Source organism: Apium graveolens, chromosome 8 (assembly GCF_009905375.1).
Source record: "Apium graveolens cultivar Ventura chromosome 8, ASM990537v1, whole genome shotgun sequence".
NCBI classification, from domain to species: domain Eukaryota; kingdom Viridiplantae; phylum Streptophyta; class Magnoliopsida; order Apiales; family Apiaceae; genus Apium; species Apium graveolens.
In genome coordinates this window covers 89,823,912-89,847,315 of record NC_133654.1, presented here as the reverse complement: position 1 = coordinate 89,847,315, position 23,404 = coordinate 89,823,912, and the positions used below count along the sequence as shown (strand labels likewise).

The 23,404-nt window shown below is 33.9% G+C and overlaps 1 protein-coding gene across 4 annotated transcripts; it reads right to left on the bottom strand.

Moving 5' to 3' along the window:
* LOC141678599 (uncharacterized) lies at positions 1–4,020 on the bottom strand. 4 transcript variants are annotated; one of them, XM_074484940.1, is made up of 9 exons: positions 3,946–4,020; positions 3,586–3,638; positions 3,255–3,342; positions 2,430–2,609; positions 2,047–2,274; positions 1,634–1,801; positions 1,383–1,537; positions 1,173–1,299; positions 1–383 (listed from the first exon to the last, which is right to left on the bottom strand). In XM_074484940.1, the coding sequence occupies exons 2-9, from the start codon at positions 3,609–3,611 to the stop codon at positions 372–374; spliced, it is 984 nt and encodes a 327-aa protein (XP_074341041.1). In that variant the 5' UTR covers positions 3,612–3,638; positions 3,946–4,020; the 3' UTR covers positions 1–371. The 4 variants fall into 4 exon arrangements, with proteins under 4 accessions (XP_074341041.1, XP_074341042.1, XP_074341043.1 ...); XM_074484941.1 differs by having other exon boundaries at positions 3,586–3,758; positions 3,946–3,993; XM_074484942.1 differs by lacking the exons at positions 3,586–3,638; positions 3,946–4,020 and adding an exon at positions 3,693–3,758.
* Between the last annotated feature and the right edge of the window lie 19,384 nt (positions 4,021–23,404).

The window sequence follows — 23,404 nt, the reverse complement described above, 5'->3', positions numbered from 1 at the left end:
TACAAAAACTGTTTTTTTCCTCGTTGTGATCAAATGCAGAATTTAAACACTGACGCACACATGTTCTAGGAGGATCTCAAAGTGAAGAGTTGGCAAGAGAATCTTCAAGATGAAGGAATATTGTGGGATTAAAACCACAAATATTATAAAAGAATTACCTAACAAAATATCAAAACATGCATTTTGATCATTTTCAAGACCATTCAAAAGTGCCTTCCTACTAAATCACTCTGGACTTTCATCAAAACAAGACCCCCTCCTAGTCTCGTAGACCAAACAGAAGTCCTATAGTACTTGCAAGAGTCATATCCGACTTGCGTTTGTAAGAACATAGTACTTCATCGTTCAGAAAATCTTATCCGGCTATTTCTTTAATGCTTCCTCTGTAGTAAGACAGCTTTGTCAGTTTTTTCTTCAAGTGAAAGGATCATATTCTCATAGTATTAGCTTAAGTTTGATGAGCATATGCATATATCGGACCAGAAAAAAAAATACAAAGACAAAGAAAATGAATACAATATAATTTGATTATACAGAACCCAATCTGCAAATCTGAATCATATTCCACAAAGAACTAGTTGAAGCAACGGAGTGACACTTGTAGGGACAATGCCAGACACCAAGGGTCATATCACCGAGCAAAATAGATAGGTTAACTATAAAATTTTGTCAAGGATCTTGCGAGTTCAATAGGTCGTGCCAAATATATTTACTCAAAAGAAGTTTCACCCCAGAAGTTGAGCATTGAGTTCAAAACTACTAATCTCCAGGTAAATCCAGAGATATAACTTCACCACATCGTTAATACAGACCACATCATGTAGTGGACCATTATAAACATGATATTTTTCAGTCTAGTGCATCAATATATTGAAGATGAAAGGCTTTAAAGGCTTATTTAAGAAAAAACTTTTTAATCTGTTTAAAACATAAATGGAACTGTAGTATAAATATGGGCATCATACACAAAAACGTCGATACTCAACTTGACAGGTATCGTACTACTGCCAACAAGTTTATCTATCTTAGAAATTATTTAACACTTAGGGAAAAGGATATAATAAGGTAATTAGCCAAATTGCATCAAATTCAACAAGATACAATCATAACGGATACCCATGAAAATTTAAATTAGACACAACAAATACATTACATGCCAGTTACCATCTTACCTTACGTTTCTTGAGCTTTCTTTCTTTATAATTGTCATTACCAAACACTGAAGTTTGCCCAGCAGTGCTGCTCTCGAAAGTTAATGCTTTGATCTCATCACCGAAACTCTCCGTCAAAAAGTGCATGCTAGGAAACAATTAAAAAGCAGTAAATGTTACATAAATTATTTAACAATTCGCTGTGTCAATCCACCATAGCTTAAAACATACCTATTTCTGGACTTCTTCATGTGTTTCATCTTCTTTTTCTGCATTTTTGTAAGAGGAGCACGAGTGAATAGCTCTTCCTCTATACATGATTGTGCCTCCAGCCTCTCTCTGAACTTAGTAACCTCAATACTTTCGTTTCCAACCATCTCTCTCACCTAAAATTTCAGTTATCAGTAAACTAATTAAGTAGCATTATTGAACTATTGAAGCAATGCAAAGTAAGTCGACCATGAACTGTGGTTACAGTGCACCTCTTCCGGCCTTCCTTCGCGATCATCAATTATTTCTCTCAAAATTGTGCTCTGCCCAGACTGTAGAACAATCTGTTTCTCTTTTCTCCAAGCATTTTTTTCATCCCTTGTCATCTTATCTTCCATTCTCGTAGGTACAAGTTTTGGTATTGTATACACTTTGCTTTTCTGAAACCAATAAATGGAGATATTCATACTAAAGTCTATTACTCTTTAATAGTGGATCCACTATATTAATTCGAAAAGAATATTAAATGAACAGAAAGTAAAGGAATTTGCACAATCATTCTGTTCTCCACAAACGTTATTAATTTGCTTACTCAGTTTCTTAAAACCCTTCAATCACAGTAATTATATGTTGAGTTTAAAGTACTAATACATGCCATACTGCTTCTGTAGTGCCATTGACTTACCTCGTCAGTCTTTGTTTTGCTAATAAGCATGTCAGGGTTAGCACGATACATCAACGGATCCTCCATTTTCTGAGTTTGATCTGCTTCCTTCTCATTCATTAAACGATCCTCATTTTTCTGAGTGGGATCTGCTTCCTTTTCATTCAAACCCGCATTCTCTTCTTTGCTTCTAGCAATCCTTGTGAACTTTTGTATTTCATATTGTGACTTTTTGTCTATGGGCCGAATCTGGCACATAAGAAACCACAAATAGAATATATTATGAACAAAACCTTTCAAATTCTGTGTATATTAATGACTGAATGTGATCTAATTCTAGCCACCTTCAGCAACAGTAACATGAGGGAACACCCTAAGATATGACATGGAGAACAATGCCATACCTTTTCCAGGAATAGTCTAATTTCCACTAGGCTCCGAACAACAGGATGACCCTCTATTGATAACCCTTTTGCCTTGCTGAGTAAATAGTAAACTAGTGACTGGCAATAATTAAGAAGCAATAAGTTCTTGGCCTTGAGATAGGACATCCCATTTACTGTGGGCAATGTATCAGCTTTGACCTGATGAACACAGTAAACAACAAAATTATACATGGAAGGGTTACTTATTCTTCTTAATAAGATGAAGAAACACAGCATTGTAAATTTTGTATTCTGCAAAAATTATCTCATGTATCATAGTTTATCGCAAGGGCAAAGGAGACTGTTAACTGCCAAGTCTTTTTAGATACTGCAAATTGGTGCAGTAGTACGTAACGACGAGAGAGATGATGGCCTTGAAGGATTCAGAATGCCTGTGGCTTTGTTCTCATCTATACTGTCATAGCTATAAGTTACTGCATATTAGTAAGGGTAGTAGGACATGTGGGAATTGTAGGATGCACGGAACATGTCTATCGTAGTTATGTTCTTCAACTATTTGCTACCAACAGAAAAAGAAGATAGATATACGTAAAAAAATTAATGATCACCATTACTTAAGCAAGTGCATAGATAGTAATACCACACCAATTCGAGTACTAATAACTTGCAGTAAAGGAAATCATTGAATTAAAATCAATTTCCAAAATATCATAATTATGTTGATCTAGCTAACAGAAGTTTAAATTTCCACTTGAATAAGTCTGTGAAGGGGAACATCATATCCTTATTTAAGGAACTAATGCATACCATTTAGTAAATATAAACATTCAATTTAATACATACCATAGCCGTCAAAGCTTGCACCTTAATCGTTACCACATCTAACCCTTCTTTCATTTCTTTTAAAACTGCAACCAACCGCGGAGCATCTCTGGCACGCAAGCAGGCATAATAAGTTGGATGCACCAATTTTAGCCACGGGAAACATTACAAATCACTAGCTCACTAACTTAAATGATGAATCCAATAACAAAAACACATATAAATTTCAGTGAAGAGAAGAAGGCCATGGAGAACGGTGCAATTCATAATTTCCGATCCATTCTAAAATTCAGTAGTGAATTCACAATGACAAGAATAACAAGACCGCACCACTGCACCAGTATGGACTTACCCATGCAAACCATTTTCGACAGCCATGCCCACTACGAGCTAGCCACTAATACTCTGCAAAACCAATATAACAGAAAGCAAAAACAATCAAATAAGGGTACTACTAACCTTTTACATGCCAAATGTAATAACGATTACCACCGAATATGTCATTAAAATTTACCACCCCGAAAACTGTAAAACTCATCAGGATTAGTATTAATGTTCAACATTCATAATGATAATGGATTAGTATTAATATCTAACATGCACAATGATAATGCACTCGTGAACACATAACACGCGTCACTCGTAAACTTGATCAGAATCCACATAATCAAGCAAAAACTTATAAATAAATTAACAAGTGAAAGAAGGTTACCTGACTTGAATTAAGAGGGTGTTTACAGCCCGAGAAGAAGAGAATTAGGGCAAAACATCAAACAAAACAAACGCAATTATAATATAATTCAAGCTTAAATCCGTGTTGAACGTTTTTAACCCTATATTAATTTAAATTTTGTGTATAATAAATTATTATTAAATACCGTAATTTTATAATTTTTATAATTTTATAATTTTTAATACTTTTTTAATATAAATAATACATTGGTATCTATCTCTATCTATACCTATATATATTATACTAGTTTGGTTGATTAACAACTTCCTAGAAAGTATGTTAACATCTTTCAAAATAAAGTTTAATCAAATATAATTTTATTAAAAAAGTAAATCAAGTATCTAATATAACTACAAATTCTATGAATTCTTATCCAACTTAATATCTAATTGCACTCAATTTCTTTCTTACTACTTTTGTAGGAAACCAAACACTTTTAAAATTAATTTTAGTAATTAAAATTATAATATAATAATATAATTAATAAATCAAGAAAAAAATAAAAAAAAATATTTTTTTTTAAAAATCATATCAATCTATCTATCTATAGTATACTATTATAAGTAAAACATGGTTGACTGCCGGATACTATCCAAAAAAATAGCCTCACGCAATAGTTTTGTTTGGTTGACTGTGGACACTTTCTATAAAAATAGCCTAATGCAATAATAAAAAATAACCAAACGCTTATCATTTTTCACTAAAAAATAAAAATAAAATTTGTCTCTCCCTCTCAACAAAAATACTTTTCGTTCATCTAGCATACTAAATTATATATAATTAATTTAAAAAATGCCATATAACTAAAAACTTTCTCCATTGACTATTTATATACAAAACATATTAATTTGAATCTCAAAATTAATAAATAAATTTGAAAAAAATAAGATTAAATAATTTATATTAAAATTAATATCACAAATTTCAAAAACTAATTTATTTTATTTCATAATTTACCTTTTATAACAAAAAGTAAATATAATAATAATAATATAATAATAATAATAAATATTAAATTTGTTATATGTTATTTTAAGCGTAATAGGTTATTTTAAGCGTAATAGGTTATAATCGGTTGTTTGGTTAAAACCTTCTTAAAAAATATTTAACATGACTTTTAAAAATATTATTAATATTAAAAATAAGAAAAAACATATATCCTTAACTCTTTTAAGATTAATTCAAATTATAATTCTCTTCGAGTCGAATACCAAATAATCTCATAACCAATTAATTCTTAATAGTTAATACACATGAGATAAACATAAATGCTATATTTAAAAATTAAATTAAAAATACATGAAACCGAAAAAATACAAAACTTGCATTCTCTTATACGGTCTTACATATGGCAACATAAAATAGGATTTCTGAAATAGAATTCCTTATGTTTAATAAACACGTATAACTTAAAAATGAATGTTTTTAAAGTTAAAAAGAAAATTTAAATTTAGGGTTTGTATACTAATATTTTAGTTATAAAATAAAAAAATTATGGTATAAGTATTAAAATATGAGTATGTATGTCACATTTTTAATATCTTTCAATTTTAAAATATAGTATTGATATGCGATGGTATTATTAGATTTTAAAATAAAATATATTCAAATCGTTATATTCATTATGAACAATATTCTGAAACTTAATATTTTAAATATCCAAATTTGAATCCGTCAAAAGTATAATATAAAAAATATATGTATCATTAATTTCAATAATACATAATTATTATATTATATTTAATTATTTTTTATAATTATTTTATTTTTATAAAAGTAATTATATAAATAATAATATGTTATAATCAGCCCGTGCATCACACGGGTTATAGGGTAGTTATATTAAAACGAAACAATGAAAAAAAATAATAAGAACTATTGATTCCGATGAAAAATTTAATATCATTAAAGGTGAAAACTGTTAGGCAGGTTCGAATCCTAGGGTGGAGAATTTATGATTATGCCTCCTGAGCCAGAGCCAATACGGTTTATTACGAAAAAAAACTGTTGGACATTGTTCATTTGTAAGTAATTATTACTACTTTAATATTGCAGCAATTTATATTGTGCATAGTCTGTCTCATTTAGGGAAGAGTCTTAATAGTCAGTTTATCGAATATATTGTGCCTTAAGGTTCAGAGCCTTCTTATAGTTATAATTCTCGATGAACTAGGAATATATGTGGAAATTGATGAAAGTTATCGTTCTTTGGAAATAGCTTCAGCCAAACTCTTTTATCCATTATCATTTTACTCAAGTTTTTCAAACTTAACAGTTTGCAAATCATTAATTTTTAGTTTGTTAATTTCTTTGAGCCCCAAAGATGTTTCGTTTCAATTGCAGGTAACAGTACCACATGAATGGTAAAGCGAGTTTAAGAAGTTAAGTTCATCATTCTGTTACAAGTAGGGAATCAAAAAAAGAATATTTAAACGAGGGAGCTTGTGATATTTGAATGTTGTAAATGATAAGTTAGTCAAATAAGAGTCCTAGTCTTTAGCATTATTGGCTAGTGGATGATAGTTGATTTAATAAAAGTTTGTTTCCTTTATTCTAGCTCTAGTTGTAGCAGTGATTTTCTTATTTTTAGATATAGGTGATTGTAGTTTTCTCTTTAAATATGTTGTGTTTTCAAAAGGAATAAATAAGTTATTTGCTTTGAGTTCATATTGAGTTTACATTTGATATCCATGCGAGTGACTTGAGAGATCTAAAAAATAGTACTCCCTCTGTCCCTCCCATTTGTTTACACTTTCCTTTTTTGGATGTCCTTTCAATTGTTTACGTTTCAAAACTTTCCAAAAATAGTAAGGTTTTTATAATTTTTAAAATAACTACATCCACTACTTCTCTCCACTATACCCACTTTATACATATAATATTAATCGGTCCCACTACTTTACTCACTTTTTTAAATTTCCTCTACTATTTTATCATTTTTCTTAAACTCCGCGCCCCACCCAAATGTAAACATTTGGGAGGGACGGAGGGAGTACTAAACACTTGAGGGAGTACAATAGATGAGTTCAGAAGCAAACTTTGCAGTAACCTGTTTATTATTCCCTAACAATACAACAAGAATTACAGAAGGAGGGGTTGAATGTCAATCTGGTTTTTTTTTGAGATTTTAAAAATGTTCTAACTCAATATATATAACAGTGTTTGATTTGCAGTAATGCGGAATGAAAGAATAATAGAAATCAAAACACTAAGTAATAAAACACAAGATTTAAAACTTTCTGGTGGATTTGAAAGTATCTACCGGATATATATATATATATATATATATATATATATATATATATATATATATCAGATAGAGAACTTTGTGATGCTTTGAATAGCATATAGTTGTTTTACAAGTGAACAAACAAACTACAGAGAAATTCTTGACAAGTACAACTTTATCTATCTCTCTGAAAAATGTGCTTGCTAGTTAGTTGTTTAACTTGCTACACTTGGTTTATATATCACCAAGTTACATGACAGTAAGACAAGATAATAAAAAAAAATCTAGTCTAATATCATGCTTCTACATTACTATGTCCAACATCTTTGAAAATCTTCACATTTGCATGGAAATGGTAATGATTCTTTGTTCTCAAAATCCAGTTTAACAGGTTGCCACATTTCTTTTGCAAACACCCGACGCATGTGACTGTGTTGTCACTATCAACAACTATTTTGAATATGATCATCCGTCTGGACTATGTCGGTCATCCGTCGGGAGTCATGTTGATTATCCGTTGGGTACTTTGGTGATCATCTGTCGGGAGCCTTTGTAGATTATCCGTTGGGAGTCTTTCTGCCACTTGACTCTATTTCACTTGTATAAAATTACAAGACATCTTATATTTATAATTAGCCAACCTATTCTGTACATCAATCTAGTAGTCATCATGACTTACAGAATCCTACAACATCTACTTAACAAAAACATGTTATTTGCAGAAATGTGCTACAATACTTATTGTTACATAAGCTACACTCTCGATCGATGTCAAATTGTCATCCGTCGGGACTATAAAGTTCATCCGTCGGGACTATATTAGAACGTCTGTCGAGAGCTACAAAATTCACTAAGTTAAATCTACTAAGGTATTTTATTTAACTTATCATCAAGTTCACAACATATTTCTAACAATCTGCCCCAATTTATGTCTACTGGAATTGTAGCCATAAATTAAGAGAAACTTGATGATAACAAAACACCTTAAATGTACAGACTGAAATATAGTAGATAAAACTGATAAGTGCTACAAGTTTATTAAAAATTGAACAAAGTAAAGTGTACAAAGAGTTCTCACAATCATTATCAAGGTGCTCCTCTAGTCTGAGCAGATGATTTCTATTTCCTTGATTGTCTGGATTTTTTCCAAGCTTCATGTTATTTTCCTCTATTTGATTTTGGAGCTTCCTGTCGAATTCAAGTTCTTCAGCATCTGACAGATTTAACTTTTCTTGCATTTCCAATAGAGTCTCATTGCTAGAGATACTCAATTGGTCATCCAGTCTGAAGAATCTTTTAACACCCTTGTCATCCATGAATTCCATCAGCCAATAAGGCCTCACGTGCACTTTATTTCCTGTGAAGGGAATTGATAGAGTCTTTGGGAGGGCATCTTTGGCTTTATTACTCCTTATATCTTCTAACTTCTTTAGGACAAATTTCCTTGCAGTTACATTAAAACCAAAGTTTTTCTTGAAGGATGAGAAGATCTTTATCAGTACAGAGTAGCTTTCTTGAAGAATCATGTGAAGAGGCCATGTGATCTCCTTCCATCCCTTGTACTTAAACACCAATCTTTCAGGAAGATGTCTGTGATCATCAATTCCTCTTACCTCTTCCAATTCATCCAAGTAGAGATTTATTTTTGAAAATTCCTTGATGTCACAGATGTATAGTAGATCTCCCTTGTTGACAGTTGTTTGAGTTTTGGCTAAGGTTTTGGTTCTGAGAGTCACATGCTTGACCTTCTTGGCTGCTCTTATCTTTGTTTTCTTTGGCTTGTTGAAGATAGGTAAATTTAGTTCAGGAATTGGCAAACTTTCCCAATCTATTGCCTCATCCTTGGGAATTATAGGCTCACCATGAAAGTTCTTTGCTGGATCCACCTTGAATTCTTCATGTACCACTGAGGGCTTGGATGTTTGAGTTGAAGTTGTAGAATATTTGGGAATGTAGTCTTCCATTTCCTCATCACTGAAGTCCAATTTTCTTTTGGAATGGAGTTTGTATCTGAACTTTCTTTTCTGTTGAGGTTCATTTTACATTTGTTGATCTTGAGCTTCAGTAATCACAGGTGGTTGTTCCGAAATCTCAGTTGTAGTTTTCACAGCTTGAAGTTTGGCCAAGATAGCAGCTTGCTTCTTCTTTTGTTTGAGATTTTTAACATCTAAAGTAGCCTGCTTATTTTCTTGCTTAATTCTTTCATTTTCTTCCTTCTTGGCTTCTACAAACTGCGGGTGTCCACCCACCACATATATTTCCTTGCCATTTCTGTAAATTTTGGAAATTCTTCTTTTCAGTACTGAATCGGTTGGATCTTTGAAGAATGCATTTGACCTTGCCAACAGCTTCTTTTCATCTGGCCTTGATGTCTCAAACATAAGATCCACAGGATTTTTTTCTGAGAACTTTGGATAGTTCTTTTTAGGCTTCAAAACCAGATTGGCCTATGGAGACTTTATGCATGAAGGTTGGCCTTTTTCCAAGCTACCTAGACTCATTTCATTTACAGAGATTTTCTTGACTTGTGAGTAGTAATGAAAAGTTTTGTCTGGTTTCTCAATTGGCCCAAATTTCTTTTGAATTTCTTAATCTATTTTCCTCCACTTGTCATCCAATTCCTTCTCAATAGCTGCAACATCAAGAATCTTGAGATTTGAGTTTGAATTCAGTTTAGCAGCTGCTATTTGGATCAGGTCAATATTGTCTAATATTGGTGGCGTTGGCAAAGTAATTTTTGGAACTATTATTTGACTGATTTGAACATTTATCACATGCTCCCCTCACTAGTTAGCTCTCCTTGACTAAATGGGATGGCTGAATCTTTCTCCCCCTTTTTGTTATCATCAAGTAGAGTGTAGGTAGAAGTTTGTGCAACCACCAGTTTTTGTAGCAACTGAGTTTGTTGTGCTTGATGTAGATGAATAGCTGTGAGAGAGGCTTCAACTGCTTTCAGTCTTGTATCCAGGAAATCCACTTTAGTTGCAAGATTATAATTCTTCCTCAACTGTCTGTTGATGTCAAACATTGTTGTATCTGGAAATTTAACATCCAATCTTTCACAGACATCCTTCTTGACTTGATCAATCTCTATTTTGATTGAAGTGACATCTTGATTTTGTTGAAGAGCTTGAATTTGATGTAGTTGTAGAGAGTTGAGGTGTGCTTGTAGAAGCTTCTTGGTGCTAGCATTAGTGGTGGCTTGAAGAGCATTGTGTGACTGTTGAATGATATGAAAAAGAGTTGTCCTGAAATGTTGTTCATCACACTCTTTAAAAAACACCCAAGGTAGAATGTTTGATCTAGAGCTAGGGCCTGTTTCTCCCCTATGTCCATGAACTCTTTTTCATCACCATCTTCATCTCCAAAGAACTCTTCAGACTCACTAGTTCCATAGTCAACATCATCACCAGCTGTGGTAGGCATGGCTGAGATGGCATCCTTTGCTCTTTACATTGAAGTCGTTGTATACACCAAGTTAAGCATCTTTTCTGCAGCCACAATATCTTGTTCATCTAGAAGTTTATATGTTGATATAGGGTGAGTAAATGCCTCAGCTTCAAAAGAAATAGAGTCTAAAACAGCCTGATATTCTTGCTGAATTGGCTATCTCTTGTCAACCTCATTGACATCCATTAACTCACTTATAATGGGCTCTTCCCATTCAGTTATACCTGTTTTTCTCTCATTTTCTCTATATTCTTGCATCAAGGGCTCTCCTTGGCTCACCACCCTCACACCCTCACCTTCTCCTACTAAGGTGGAACTCCCCTCACTTACTTTTGCCAGGATGGAAGAAATAGCCTGCATTTTTTCACTCTTTTTCTCTCCTTTTTCCTGATTGCAACTCAGCCTCTCACTCATTTCACTCCATTCCCTCAGTCCTAAGAGTGATTGTACAACTACTAACTCATCTATACTTGTAACAATTGTTGAAATTTCAGTGTGTGTAGTGAGTACCGACGGATGAGACACATCCATCGGGGTAGTAGTTATGATAGCCGACGAATGACTGCTATTAGGCACATCCTTCGGGATACAATCACTAATCGACGGATGAACAATATCCACCGGAATAGAAGAAATGATAGAGTTTGGAGTGGAAACTATTGTAGACTCTGTGCAGATTGATGATAATTTGGGCACAGATGTCTCAACAGTTTCTGAAAGAATTGGCAAGTGAGCTAACAAATCATCTAAAAAATGATGCTCACTTGCACTAAATTTTGGCTTCTCCAACAGAGTTAAAGAAGGAGAATCAGGGATTGATGTGTTGATCATATCTACATCCAGAGAATTTGTGGGAGAGTTTGATGTTTGAGGTGCTTCTGTAATTAAAGATTTTGGCTGTGACTCCATATTTATTGGAGCCACATCAATCTGAATTTGAGATGGTGCAGTGACTGAGTCTTTAGCTTCAGTTTGCACTGTATGTGTTCCATGTGCATCCCCAATGGTTTTAGATCTCTTCTTTCTAGCATAAGTTTGGGGTGAGCTTGTGTCACTTACCCTCATGGCATGTGCTCCTGGTTGGGAGCTTGTTTCAATAGTAACATCCTTTTGGGAGGATGAAACTATAATTGAGTTGATTTCCTTATTAATCATCATAGTTTGTTGGGAAACTATGGTGTGGCTAGGCTTGGGTACACTTACCTCTCCATCCTTATTCTTGGGGTTTTTTTATTGTTCACCCTGTCCCTCACCTACCTTACAACCCTTCACACTCCCCTCTTTAGTTTTGGTAGATTTTACAACTGGTTTCTTTTGGGAGAAACCAGAGGGGGGTTTCTTTGGTTTCAATTTGGAAATTTTTGTTTTGGTGGATTGGGTAGGCATCTGTTGGGTCATTGACACAGATGCCATAGCAATAGTAGAGACAATGGTTCTTACCTCACTTACCTGAGGGCCCTTCATGATTGGAAAATAGAAAAGGGGCACCTCTTTGTGATGACTTGCTGTGTTAAGGTCTGCAATCACTCTCCTTTCTTGAACCAATAATCCAATTTATTGGTTGGGTTCTGAATGACAATATCCTCAATAAGATGGTTAGCAAGAATCATAAAGAATCTAGCATAATAGACATTTTTACCTCTCTTTTTAATTTCCCCTAACTTATAACCTAACTCAAACATGATCATGTCACTGAAATTATAGTACTTATCAGTAACTAGCATATAAAGCATGTTAAGCATGACAGTGTTTACAAAATCAAAATTACTTACTTTACCAGAAAACACCTTGTAACTACATCACACAAATAACTCCACTCTTTTCTATGACCTAGCCTTCTAATCTCACTTACCTTAGTGGTAGGAAGAGCATAGCCAATAGAATTAAGCATGGTAACTAAACTAGCATCTGTGTCTGGTTCGGTAGTAGTGTTCTCAGGAGTCTTAAAGCATGCTTAAATTATATCACTATTAATGCAAAATTGCTTACCTTTAAGAGTAAAAGTTATGGTTTTGTCAGTAGACTGGTACACAGTAGTTGTCTATATCTCTTCCACAACTTTACAGTATATTGTGGGTGATTCCAGCATAGCATAACTGAGTTTACATCCCTTCACAAAGTCCATCATTTTGTGAAAATCTTCAGATGCAGGAATTTTTTTGTTCACAAGTGCAGCAAAGTTGTTCTTCTCATAGATGAACCCCGACTGAGACATGATTTTGACTACTGGTGCCATTGTTAAAGTGAAGAAATTTGCAGTGAGAGAGAGAGGATTTTGCTTTGAGAAAGAAGATAGCAGTTAGTTGTAATAGAGAATGATAAAAGTTAAAAATAAACTTGAAGTAACGCTTTTATGTATTCTCAGATTAAAAAAGAATGAAAATTAAAGTTAAAAAGTAAAGACCCAATCAAAATTTCCCAAATTATCCGTTTAAAAATAATATAAACTATCAAAATTCTGTCAATTATCCATCGTGATATACTTACAGACTGTAAGTATATCCGATGGATAATGTTCAGGACTTTTAACGGCTAAGATGTAGACAATTCGACGGATGAGAATAAAGCAATTATCCGTCGGGTTTAAACTAATCCAGAAAAGTAATTGAATTTTACCAAGCTATTTCATTTCGACGAATGATCAAATTCGATGGATAATGAACATCCGTCGAGATGTAAATTTTGACTTAGCCAAAATTTAACCTAAAACAGAAAATCAATTAAGTTACTGGCTGCATTACAACTTGCAAAATTGTATGAAATGGTTTAAGAATAATTAAGCATACCTAACACACTTACCAACCTAGAAAAGGTGAATTCATCAAGTGGCTTGGTAAAGATATCTGCAAGTTGCTTCTCACTTGGAACAAAATGAAGTTCCACAGTATCATTCATCACATGTTCCCTAATGAAGTGGTACTTGATGTCTATGTGCTTTGTTCTTGAATGCTGTACTGGATTTTCAGTGATGGCAATTGCACTTGTGTTATCACAGAAAATAGGAATTCTGTCCACTTGCAGACCATAGTCCAGCAGTTGGTTTTCCATCCATAAAATATATGCACAGCAACTACCAGCAACAATATATTCAGCTTCAGCTGTAGAAGTAGAAACTGAATTTTGCTTTTTACTGTACCAGGATACTAGCTTGTTTCCTAGAAACTGATAGGTTCATGTTGTACTTTTTCTATCAATTTTATAACCTGCATAATCTGTATCTGAATAACCAGTTAGATCAAAACCAGAATCTCTAGGTTACCAAATGCCAAGTTTTGGTGTTCCCTTGAGATATCTGAAAATTCTCTTAATAGCTACTAAGTGAGATTCTCTAGGATCAGCCTGAAATCTAGCACAAAGACAAGTAACAAACATTATATCTGGCCTACTAGCTGTTAAGTATAGAACTAAGCCAACCATTCCTCTATAGCTTGAAATATCCACAGACTTTTCAGTAATGTTTAATTCAAGTTTAGTTGCAGTGGACATGGGAGTTTTTGCAGATGTGCAATCCATTAGATCAAACTTCTTTAAAAGATCATAAATATATTTGGTTTGACTAATGAATATTCCATCACTAACTTGCTTAACTTGTAAACCAAGAAAGTAAGTTAGTTCTCCCATCATGCACATTTCATACTTACTTTGCATCAATTTGGCAAACTTTTTGCAAAGTTTTTCATCTGTAGAGCCAAATATAATATCATCTACTTAAATTTGAACAAGTATACTAAAGCCATTAACATTTCTAAAGGATAAAGTTTTGCCAACAGTACCTCTTGTGAAGTGATTTTCTAAGAGAAACTTTGACAAAATGCCAAACCAGGCTCTAGGTGCTTGCTTTAATCCATAAAGTGCTTTCAAAAGATAGTAGACATATTCTGGAAAATTTGGATCTTCAAAACCAGGAGGCTGACTGACATAAACTTCCTCCTCCAAATCTCCATTCAGAAAGGCACTTTTGACATCCATTTGATAGACTTTGAAATTGGCATGGGCTGCATAGGCTACGAAAATTCTGATGGCTTCAAGTCTTACAACAGGAGCAAAAATTTTATCAAAATCTATTCCTTCTTGTTGACAATAGCCTTTAGCAACCAATCTAGCTTTGTTCCTGACAACTATGCCATTTTCATCTATCTTGTTTCTGAATACCCATTTGGTGTCAATTGGATTCTTTCCCTTAGTCTTGGGTACCAGCTTCCATACCTTGTTCCTTTCAAATTGGTTTAGCTCTTCCTGCATAGCTAAAACCCAATCAGGATCCAACAGAGCTTCTTCTACCTTCTTTGGTTCTTCCTTAGAAAGAAAGCTTCTATAATTCTTCTTGAGTTGCTTTCCTTGTTTGAACTCTAGAAGATGCATCACCAATAATGAGCTCAAAAGGGTGATCTCTAGTCCATTTTCTCTGTTGTGGTATATTAACTCTTGTTGAAGATGACTCATTGTTTTCTTGATGTGTGACTGAGTTTTAATTATAAGAAACTCCCCCTGAGTTACCGAATCTTTGAATTGAAGAAGGGATTCTTTCTGTAAGTGATATATCTTGATTCTCAGCTTCTCTTATTGTTCTGACGGATGATGCAATTTGTATCTCGACGGATGAAGTTGATTTTGTTTCAACGGATGAAGCAGATTTTCTACCGATGGATGAAGCATTATGTAACTCGATGGATGTTGAATTATGTGCTTCATTAGTTATAGATTTTTCTGCAGTATCCTTAGCCTATTTCTTGATCACTTTCATCATCACTGTCATCACTAACCATCTCAACATTATCAAATTTGAGGCTTTCATGGAAATCTCCATCTTGCAGTCCTTCAATCTTTTTATCATCAAACACAACATGTACAGATTCCATAACAATGTTGGTTCTTAGATTGTAGACTCTATATGCTTTTCCCACAGCATATCCAACAAAAATTCCTTCATTTGCTTTGGCATCAAACTTTCCATGTTGATCAGTTTGATTCCTTAAGATATAGCATTTGAAGCCAAAGACATGTAAGAAATTTAGAGTTGGCTTCCTATTCTTGAACAATTGGTAGGGTGTCATGTATTTTTCTTGATTAACCAAAGAAATATTCTGAGTGTAGCATGCAGTATTCACAGCTTCAGCCCAAAAATATGTTGGTAACTTTGATTCTTCTAGCATTGTTCTTGCAGCTTCAATAAGAGATCTATTTTTCTTTTCCACCACTCCATTTTGTTGTGGAGTTCTACCTGCAGAAAACTCATGCATAATCTCACTCTCTTCACAAAATGATCTCATCACAGAATTCTTGAACTCAGTTCCATTGTCACTCCTGATTCTTCTTACTTTGAAGTCAGGATGATTATTGACTTTCCTTATGTGATTGATTATGATTTCACTATCTTCATCTTTGGACTTTAGATAATATGTCCAAGAGAATTTTGAGAAATCATCTACAATTACTAGGCAATATCTTTTCCTTGAGATGGACAACACATTGACTGGTCTAAACAAATCCATATGCAACAGTTGCAAAGGTTCTTCAATTGTTGAATCAAGATTCTTTCTGAAAGATGCTTTAATCTGCTTTTCTTTCTGGCATGCATCACACAATCCATCCTTAGTAAAATCCACTTGAGGAATACCTCTAACCAATTCTTTCTTGACTAGCTCATTCATGGTCTTGAAGTTTAGATGGGACAGCTTCTATGAAAACCAACTTTCACATTGACTTGCTTTACTGAGAAGACAAGTTACTGATTCTATATTTGATGAGTTGAAATCAGCTAGGTACACATTTCCTGTTCTCACTCCAGTGAGAACCACTTTGTTGCTCTTCTTATTGGTCACAACACATGCTTCAGAATTGAAAGTGACTGAGTTGCCCTTATCACAAAGCTGGCTGATGCTCAACAAATTATGCTTGAGTCCATCCACTAGGGAAACCTCTTCAATGATGATATTATCCTTTAAAATCAAGCCATATCCCACAGTATAACCCTTGCAGTCATCTCCAAAAGTGATACTTGGGCCAACTCTTTCCTTGAACTTAGTGAGCAGGGTAGAATCTCCAGTCATGTGCCTTGAGCAACCACTGTCTAGATACCAAAGATTCTTTTGTTTCCCTGCACACATCAAAACCAAATCAAATTGATTTTGGTACCCAAGTTTCCTTGGGTCCTACCTTGTTAGCCTTTTTCTTTGGTTTCTTTGGTTTGACCTCATTTAATTTGGGAACCTTTGAAACCAGTCATCCTTAGTCATTTGAGTTGGACCTTTGAAACTAGTCATTGAAACAGAATTATCATGCACATTTTGGTTTACATGAAAAGGCATGCTATTTGCAAATATGTTATTCCAGTAAGGCATGATAAATGGCATCTGTGGCATACTAAATGCAGCATAATAAGGATTAGGTGTAAATGGCATATTAGCAAATTGTGCATTCATATTCTGAGGAGGCATAACACTCATAGGCATGGCAGGCATGGTAGTCATGTTGGGAAAAGAAGAAGGGGTAGACATGAGAGTAGGCATATCAAGCTTGCAATTAACAGATAAATGATTAACACTATCACACTTAACACAGATTTTTCTTGGTGCATATTTATCAGGTGTGTAGTTATTATGTTTGTTAATCCCTACCTTCCCATTTCTATTATTTTTCCTTTTAGCTTCTGTTTTAACCTCAATCTTTTCCAGTCTGTCATTCAATTCCTTGATAGACATATGACCAACATTAGCTTTCTTTTCTTTTCTAACTTGACTTGATTCTCCTGGAACAAAGTTTTTAGAGACTGATCCATATTTTTCATTCAATTTAACTAACTTGGCTTTGCTAACTGGTTTACTCACAACCGACAGATGTGGCTCATTATCTCTCGATGGATAATCCTTTTGATTATCCGACGGATGATGAGTCCACATCTATAAAGAGTCCTTCAATCAGATTGAAATCAAGCTTCTCTTTGCTCTTTTTCCAGGCTGCATCACAAAAGGATTCTATGCCTTGAACTTTAGTAATTTGAGCATGAACATCTCTAGATGATTTCCATGCTTTAATTACTTCATGTTCTCGCTCAAGCTGCTTCCTTAAAATCTCTTCTTTCTTTAAGGATTCTGTTAATTCATCCTTAGCAACCTTGCATTCTAATTTCAATTTTTCAAACTCAATAAATTGAGTCTCTAGCAAATTGTTTCTTTCACTTGAAAACACATTATTCTCTTTGATTTTATTATTTTATTTAGTGAGAGACTTGAGTGTAACACACAGGCATGTCATTTATTGCATCATTACACTCAGCTTTAGACAAATGAGCTTGGTTGGTTGTGATTACCTGATTATTTGATGAACTTGTTTCTATTTCATCTGACTTAGCCATTAGAGCTAGATTGACATAGTTGATTTCTTCATCTTCATCCAATCCATCTGCAGCCCAGTCATTCTCCTATGTGATGAAAGCCCTTTCCTTTTGCTTGAGAAACTCAAAGAATTTCTGCTTATAATCAACAGGCTCAAACTTCTTTTGGCTCGGATCGGACTTTCTACACTCACTAGCAAAATGATCTACCAAGCCATATTTGAAACACTTAAATTTTGACTTATCAACCATGTTTCTGTTTGGCTTAACTGCTCCAAAATTCTTTTTAAATTTGAGCTTGGAAAATCTCCTAGATAAGAATGCTAGATGCTCATCAATATCATACATATCATCTTGGCTCAACTGTTCTTCATTTTCAGCTATCAGCCCTTTACCCTTGCTTTCACAGACCTTTGATGTAGACTCAACAGCTTCCACCTTCATCTCTTTCTCTTTTTCCAACTCAGCAACAAGTGCAATAGATTCTCCCTTATTCTGTCCTTTCTCCATCCTTTCATCTTGCTCTATTTCAAGCTCATAGGTTTTCAGGATGCCATATAGTATCTCCAAGGTGAACTCCTTGTAATCTTGTGAATTTTTCAATGAGACTGTCATTGGCTTCCACTCCTTTGGGAGAGATCTAATGAACTTGAGGTTAGAGTCTTTTGTCTGATAGACTCTTCGATGCAATTTTAGAGCATTCAGTAGTTTTTAAAACCTACTAAAAATATCAGTGAGTGACTCACTTTCTTCACAGTGAAAATGCTCATATTATTGAATCAAAAGTTGCATCTTGTTCTCCCTTACTTGCTCGGTACCATCACAAATAATCTGTATTGTGTCCCAATCCTCTTTGGTTGTTTTACAATTAATGATGTCAAACATATCACCATCAACACCATTAAACAGTATGTTCATGGCCTTCTTATCTTTCCTGACTTGTTCAATGTCTGGATCAAACCATTCATGTCTAGGTTTTGGAACTGATGGTTCATTCCCTGTAGAAACTCTGATAGGGACATGAGGACCTCTTTCAGTGCAGTCCATATAAGCTTCATCTTGAGAAAAAAATATATAGGTGCATCTTCACCTTCTAGTGGTGATAGTTGTCTTTGTCCATAAATGGAATTTTAACTCCAACATCCTTTTTGTTCATCTTGTTGATTGTTATAATCTTTACACTCTTTGTACTTCAAGAGCTTGCTCTGATACCAATTGTTATTCCCTAATAATAAAACAAGAATTACAGAAGTGGGGGGGGGGTTGTAGTAATGCGGAATGAAACAATAATAGAAATCAAAACACTAAGTAATAAGAACAAGCTTTAAAACTTTCTGGTGGATTTGAAAGTATCCACTATATATATATATATATCAGATAGAGAACTCTGTGATGCTTTGAATAGCACACAGCTGTTTTAGAAGTGAACAAACAAACTACAGAGAAATTCTTGACAAGTACAGCTTTATCTATCTCTCTGAAAAATGTGCTTGCTTAGTTAGTTGTTCTACTTGCTACACTTGGTTTATATATCACCAAGTTACATGACAATAAGACAAGATAATAAAATAAAAATAAATCTAGTCTAATATCATGCTTTTACATTACTCTGTCTAGCATCTTTGAATATCTTCACATTTAAATGAAAATGGTAATGCTTCTTTGTTCTCAAAATCCTGCTTAATAGGCTGCCACATTTCTTTTGCAAACACCCGACGCATGTGACTGTGTTGTCACTATCAACAGCTATTTTGAATATGATCTTCCTTCGGGACTATGTTGGTCATCCATCGGGAGTCATGTTGATTATCCGTTGGGAACTTTGGTGAGTATTGTTAGGGCGAAAACATGCACTAATATTCACGCAAGTATACGCGTTCGCAAGTAATATAGAATACTTTCTAGTTCGTTCCCTCAGAGACTCAGACTAAGTTATTGTCTAATTAAACTCACTCACCAATGTATGACTACTTCTCAATGTTAAGATAATAACACTTAAAATTGTTGATTAAATATTAACTATAATTAACTACTTAATTAACCACTTAACTAACACTTCAATTTATCAATAATAAAACACTCATGAGATCACAACTTCATTATTACTTCCTTCTATAACCATTGTTATTACCTTTAGCATGTGACAGTGATGACATTAATCGAATAACACGAAACTGATAAAAGCCAACTTTCATTGTACTAATACCATTCTACCAAGCATCCACAATTAAGATAGAAGTTGAATAGTCATCAAAGATGTTGAGTTCCTATATGTCTACAGAAATTGACAACACAACGATTTAAGCACAAGTTATCCCTTTTGATTACATAGGGCAAATAAAATTGTTAGAGTTACCCACTAATCATGCACAACGTACATGAACCTATGCTAGCATGGCAAGTTCTAAATCTCAAGATCCATCGTCGCTTCACAAGAGATTAACACCCTATCTTATATGTTCGTGACGCACATAAGACGAATACGCACAACCAATACTAGATATCATGCAATCATCACACACTAAAGTATTAAACAATTAACTAAAGAATTCCATAATAAATCCGTTGCAACCCCATGATCACGATTAGCCCATAATAGAACTTATCGCCATCATGGGTTCATATGAAATCATGATAAACAACACAAGAAAATAATAACTAAACTAATTATATTAAAACAGAGTACGTCACAAGAGTAAATAAGTCAAAGCAAGAAAACTAGCATCCAACGTTACAACGAAACAAGAATCACAAGAAAATATGCTTCCTCTTCGTTGCGGTGTGCTAAATCGGTCTTCTTCCTTATCTCCTTCGCTTCTTGCGCCAAACACAATCTAAAACATAATCTCCTTCTTATTCTCTATGAAAACGTCTCAAATCTACTTATATAATAGTCCCATAAAACTCAGATCACATAGAAGTTGGAAGCCAAACAGAAGTAGAAGTCTAAAATAATTCAGCTTTTTTCCCCCGACCCTGCGCGACCGCTCAGCATTTCTGCGCGGACGCGCAAGGCTGCTGCGCGGCCGCTCAGCATTGCTGCGCGGGCGCGCAGGACCCTACTGGAAAAATTCCAGGTTTGCTCCGTTTCTTCGCCATAATCTACCCGTTCTTTTCCTCTCGCAATGGTGAACACATGCCAAGGCTTATTCTTGATGATTCCTCCTCCGAAATGCAACTAATACCCTGAAATGCATAAACACTAGAAAAATGCATCAAATACACAACATACTTGATTTCAAGACACCAATTTAAGCCATTTTAAGATGTTCTAAGTGGTATAAAATGCCACTTATCAATTATCCGTCGGGAGCCTTTGTAGATTATCCGTTGGGAGTCTTTCTGCCACTTGACTCTATTTCACTTGTACAGACAAGACATCTTATATTTACAATTAGCCAACCTATTCTGTACATCAATCTAGTAGTCATCATGACTTACAGAATCCTACATCATCTACTTAACAAAAACATTTTGTTTGCAGAAATGTGCTACAATACTTATTGTTACATAAGCTACACTCTCGATGGATGTCAAATTGTCATCCATCGGGACTATAAAGTTCATCTGTCGGGACTATATTAGAACATCCGTCGAGAGCTACAAAATTCACTAAGTTAAATCTACTAAGGTGTTTTGTTTAAATTATCATCAAGTTCACAACATATTCCTAACACTGTTAGGGCTGAAACACGCGCTAATATTCACGCAAGTATATGCGATCGCAAGTAATATAAAATAAATTCCAGTTCGTTCCCACAGGGATCGGTTAGGTTAATTTCAATCATTGTATTTATGCAACACCTGTATGGTTATTATCCAATGCTAAGACGAATAACAAATTGAGGTAGTTTATGATTAAGGTTAACTAAGAGATTATACTAAAGAACATTAACTACGAGAGTAAAGAGAATTGAATATGATATCACACAAATATGGGATTGTAACTTTATTAAATACTTCATTCAATAGCCTTTTCGTTCTTAACCTTAGCATATAATGGTGATGACACTAATCAGATAACACGAAACTGATAAACGCCAACTTTCGTTGTACGAATACCATACTACCAGACATCCACAAAAGCGATAGAAGCTGGATAGACATCAATTATATTGAGACCCTATATGTCTATAGAATTTAACAACATAACGGTTTAACGCACAAGTCATCTATTGTGATTATATAGGGCAAGTAAGATGGTTAAAATTACCTACGAATCATGTATAACCAATACATGAACCTATGCTAGCAAGGCAAGTTCTAAATCCTTAAATTCACTTTCGCTTTATTAAAGATTAACACACCATCTTATAAGTTCGCGACGCTCATAAGACGAATAAGCACAACCAATACTAGGTTATCATACAATATCACACACTAAGGCATCGAAACAAATTAAATAAAGAAATCCATAAATAAATCCGTTAGAACCCCATGATAACGATTAGCCCATAATCAGACTCATCATCAATGCGGGTTCCGATGAAAGCATGGTATAATAAACGTAGTCTTTATACTTAATAGATAATAAATCAAGTACGAAACTGTTAGTGTATACTGAAAATATTTATTTGAAGTATATACATTTATTTCTAGCCAGTTTAATTGAGAATCATTTGAATGTTTACATGTTGTCTAATATTATATATTGTGAACAATCTAGTATCAAATGGGATACAGAATATTAGATTGTTAAATACGGTTATATGTAATATGGTTCACAGCACAGGTGGTGTTGGACAATCCACTGGTATGGCTGTAGTATTATTTAGATTAGTTTATATTGACTAATAAATAATGCTAGTATACTTTGTGTATATTGAACATGGTCAAATTTAGAATTGTTCCCTTAATACTGATTAAGAAGGAGAACTAAGATTCTATGTTATTATTAATGCTTAGGTTCTTAATCCGGAAATAGTAATTGATACGTGTATATTATTTACATGCTTTGATTTATATATGAAATAATTCTTTTGAATTGTATCATTATATTTTGGGTGATGGAATTATATACATGGTGGATATTATTTATTGAAGGAATCCATGTCCTAATAATATTCGGGGTAATGATGTCCCCTTGAAAGCTCAAAAAAATTTAATTATGTGAAACCCTGCAGGTGGAATTTATTCTGGCATAATTAAATAAAGGTTGAGTGGATGATCAAGGATAAAAGATATTAATTAAATAAATTATTAGTAATTTATTTAATTAATGGACATATGATATTTTAAACATGGGGAATTTAATAAGCAAATAATATTGGAACCGAATTAATTAAATTACGGTATTAGGAAAGGTAGTGCAAATATTAATTCTTTAGTGGATTGAATTAATATTTAATTACATTGGGCTAGGCTCAAGATGTAATTAGAAGGCCCAACCTAATTATCCATGGTCCCTATTGTAGCCTATATATATT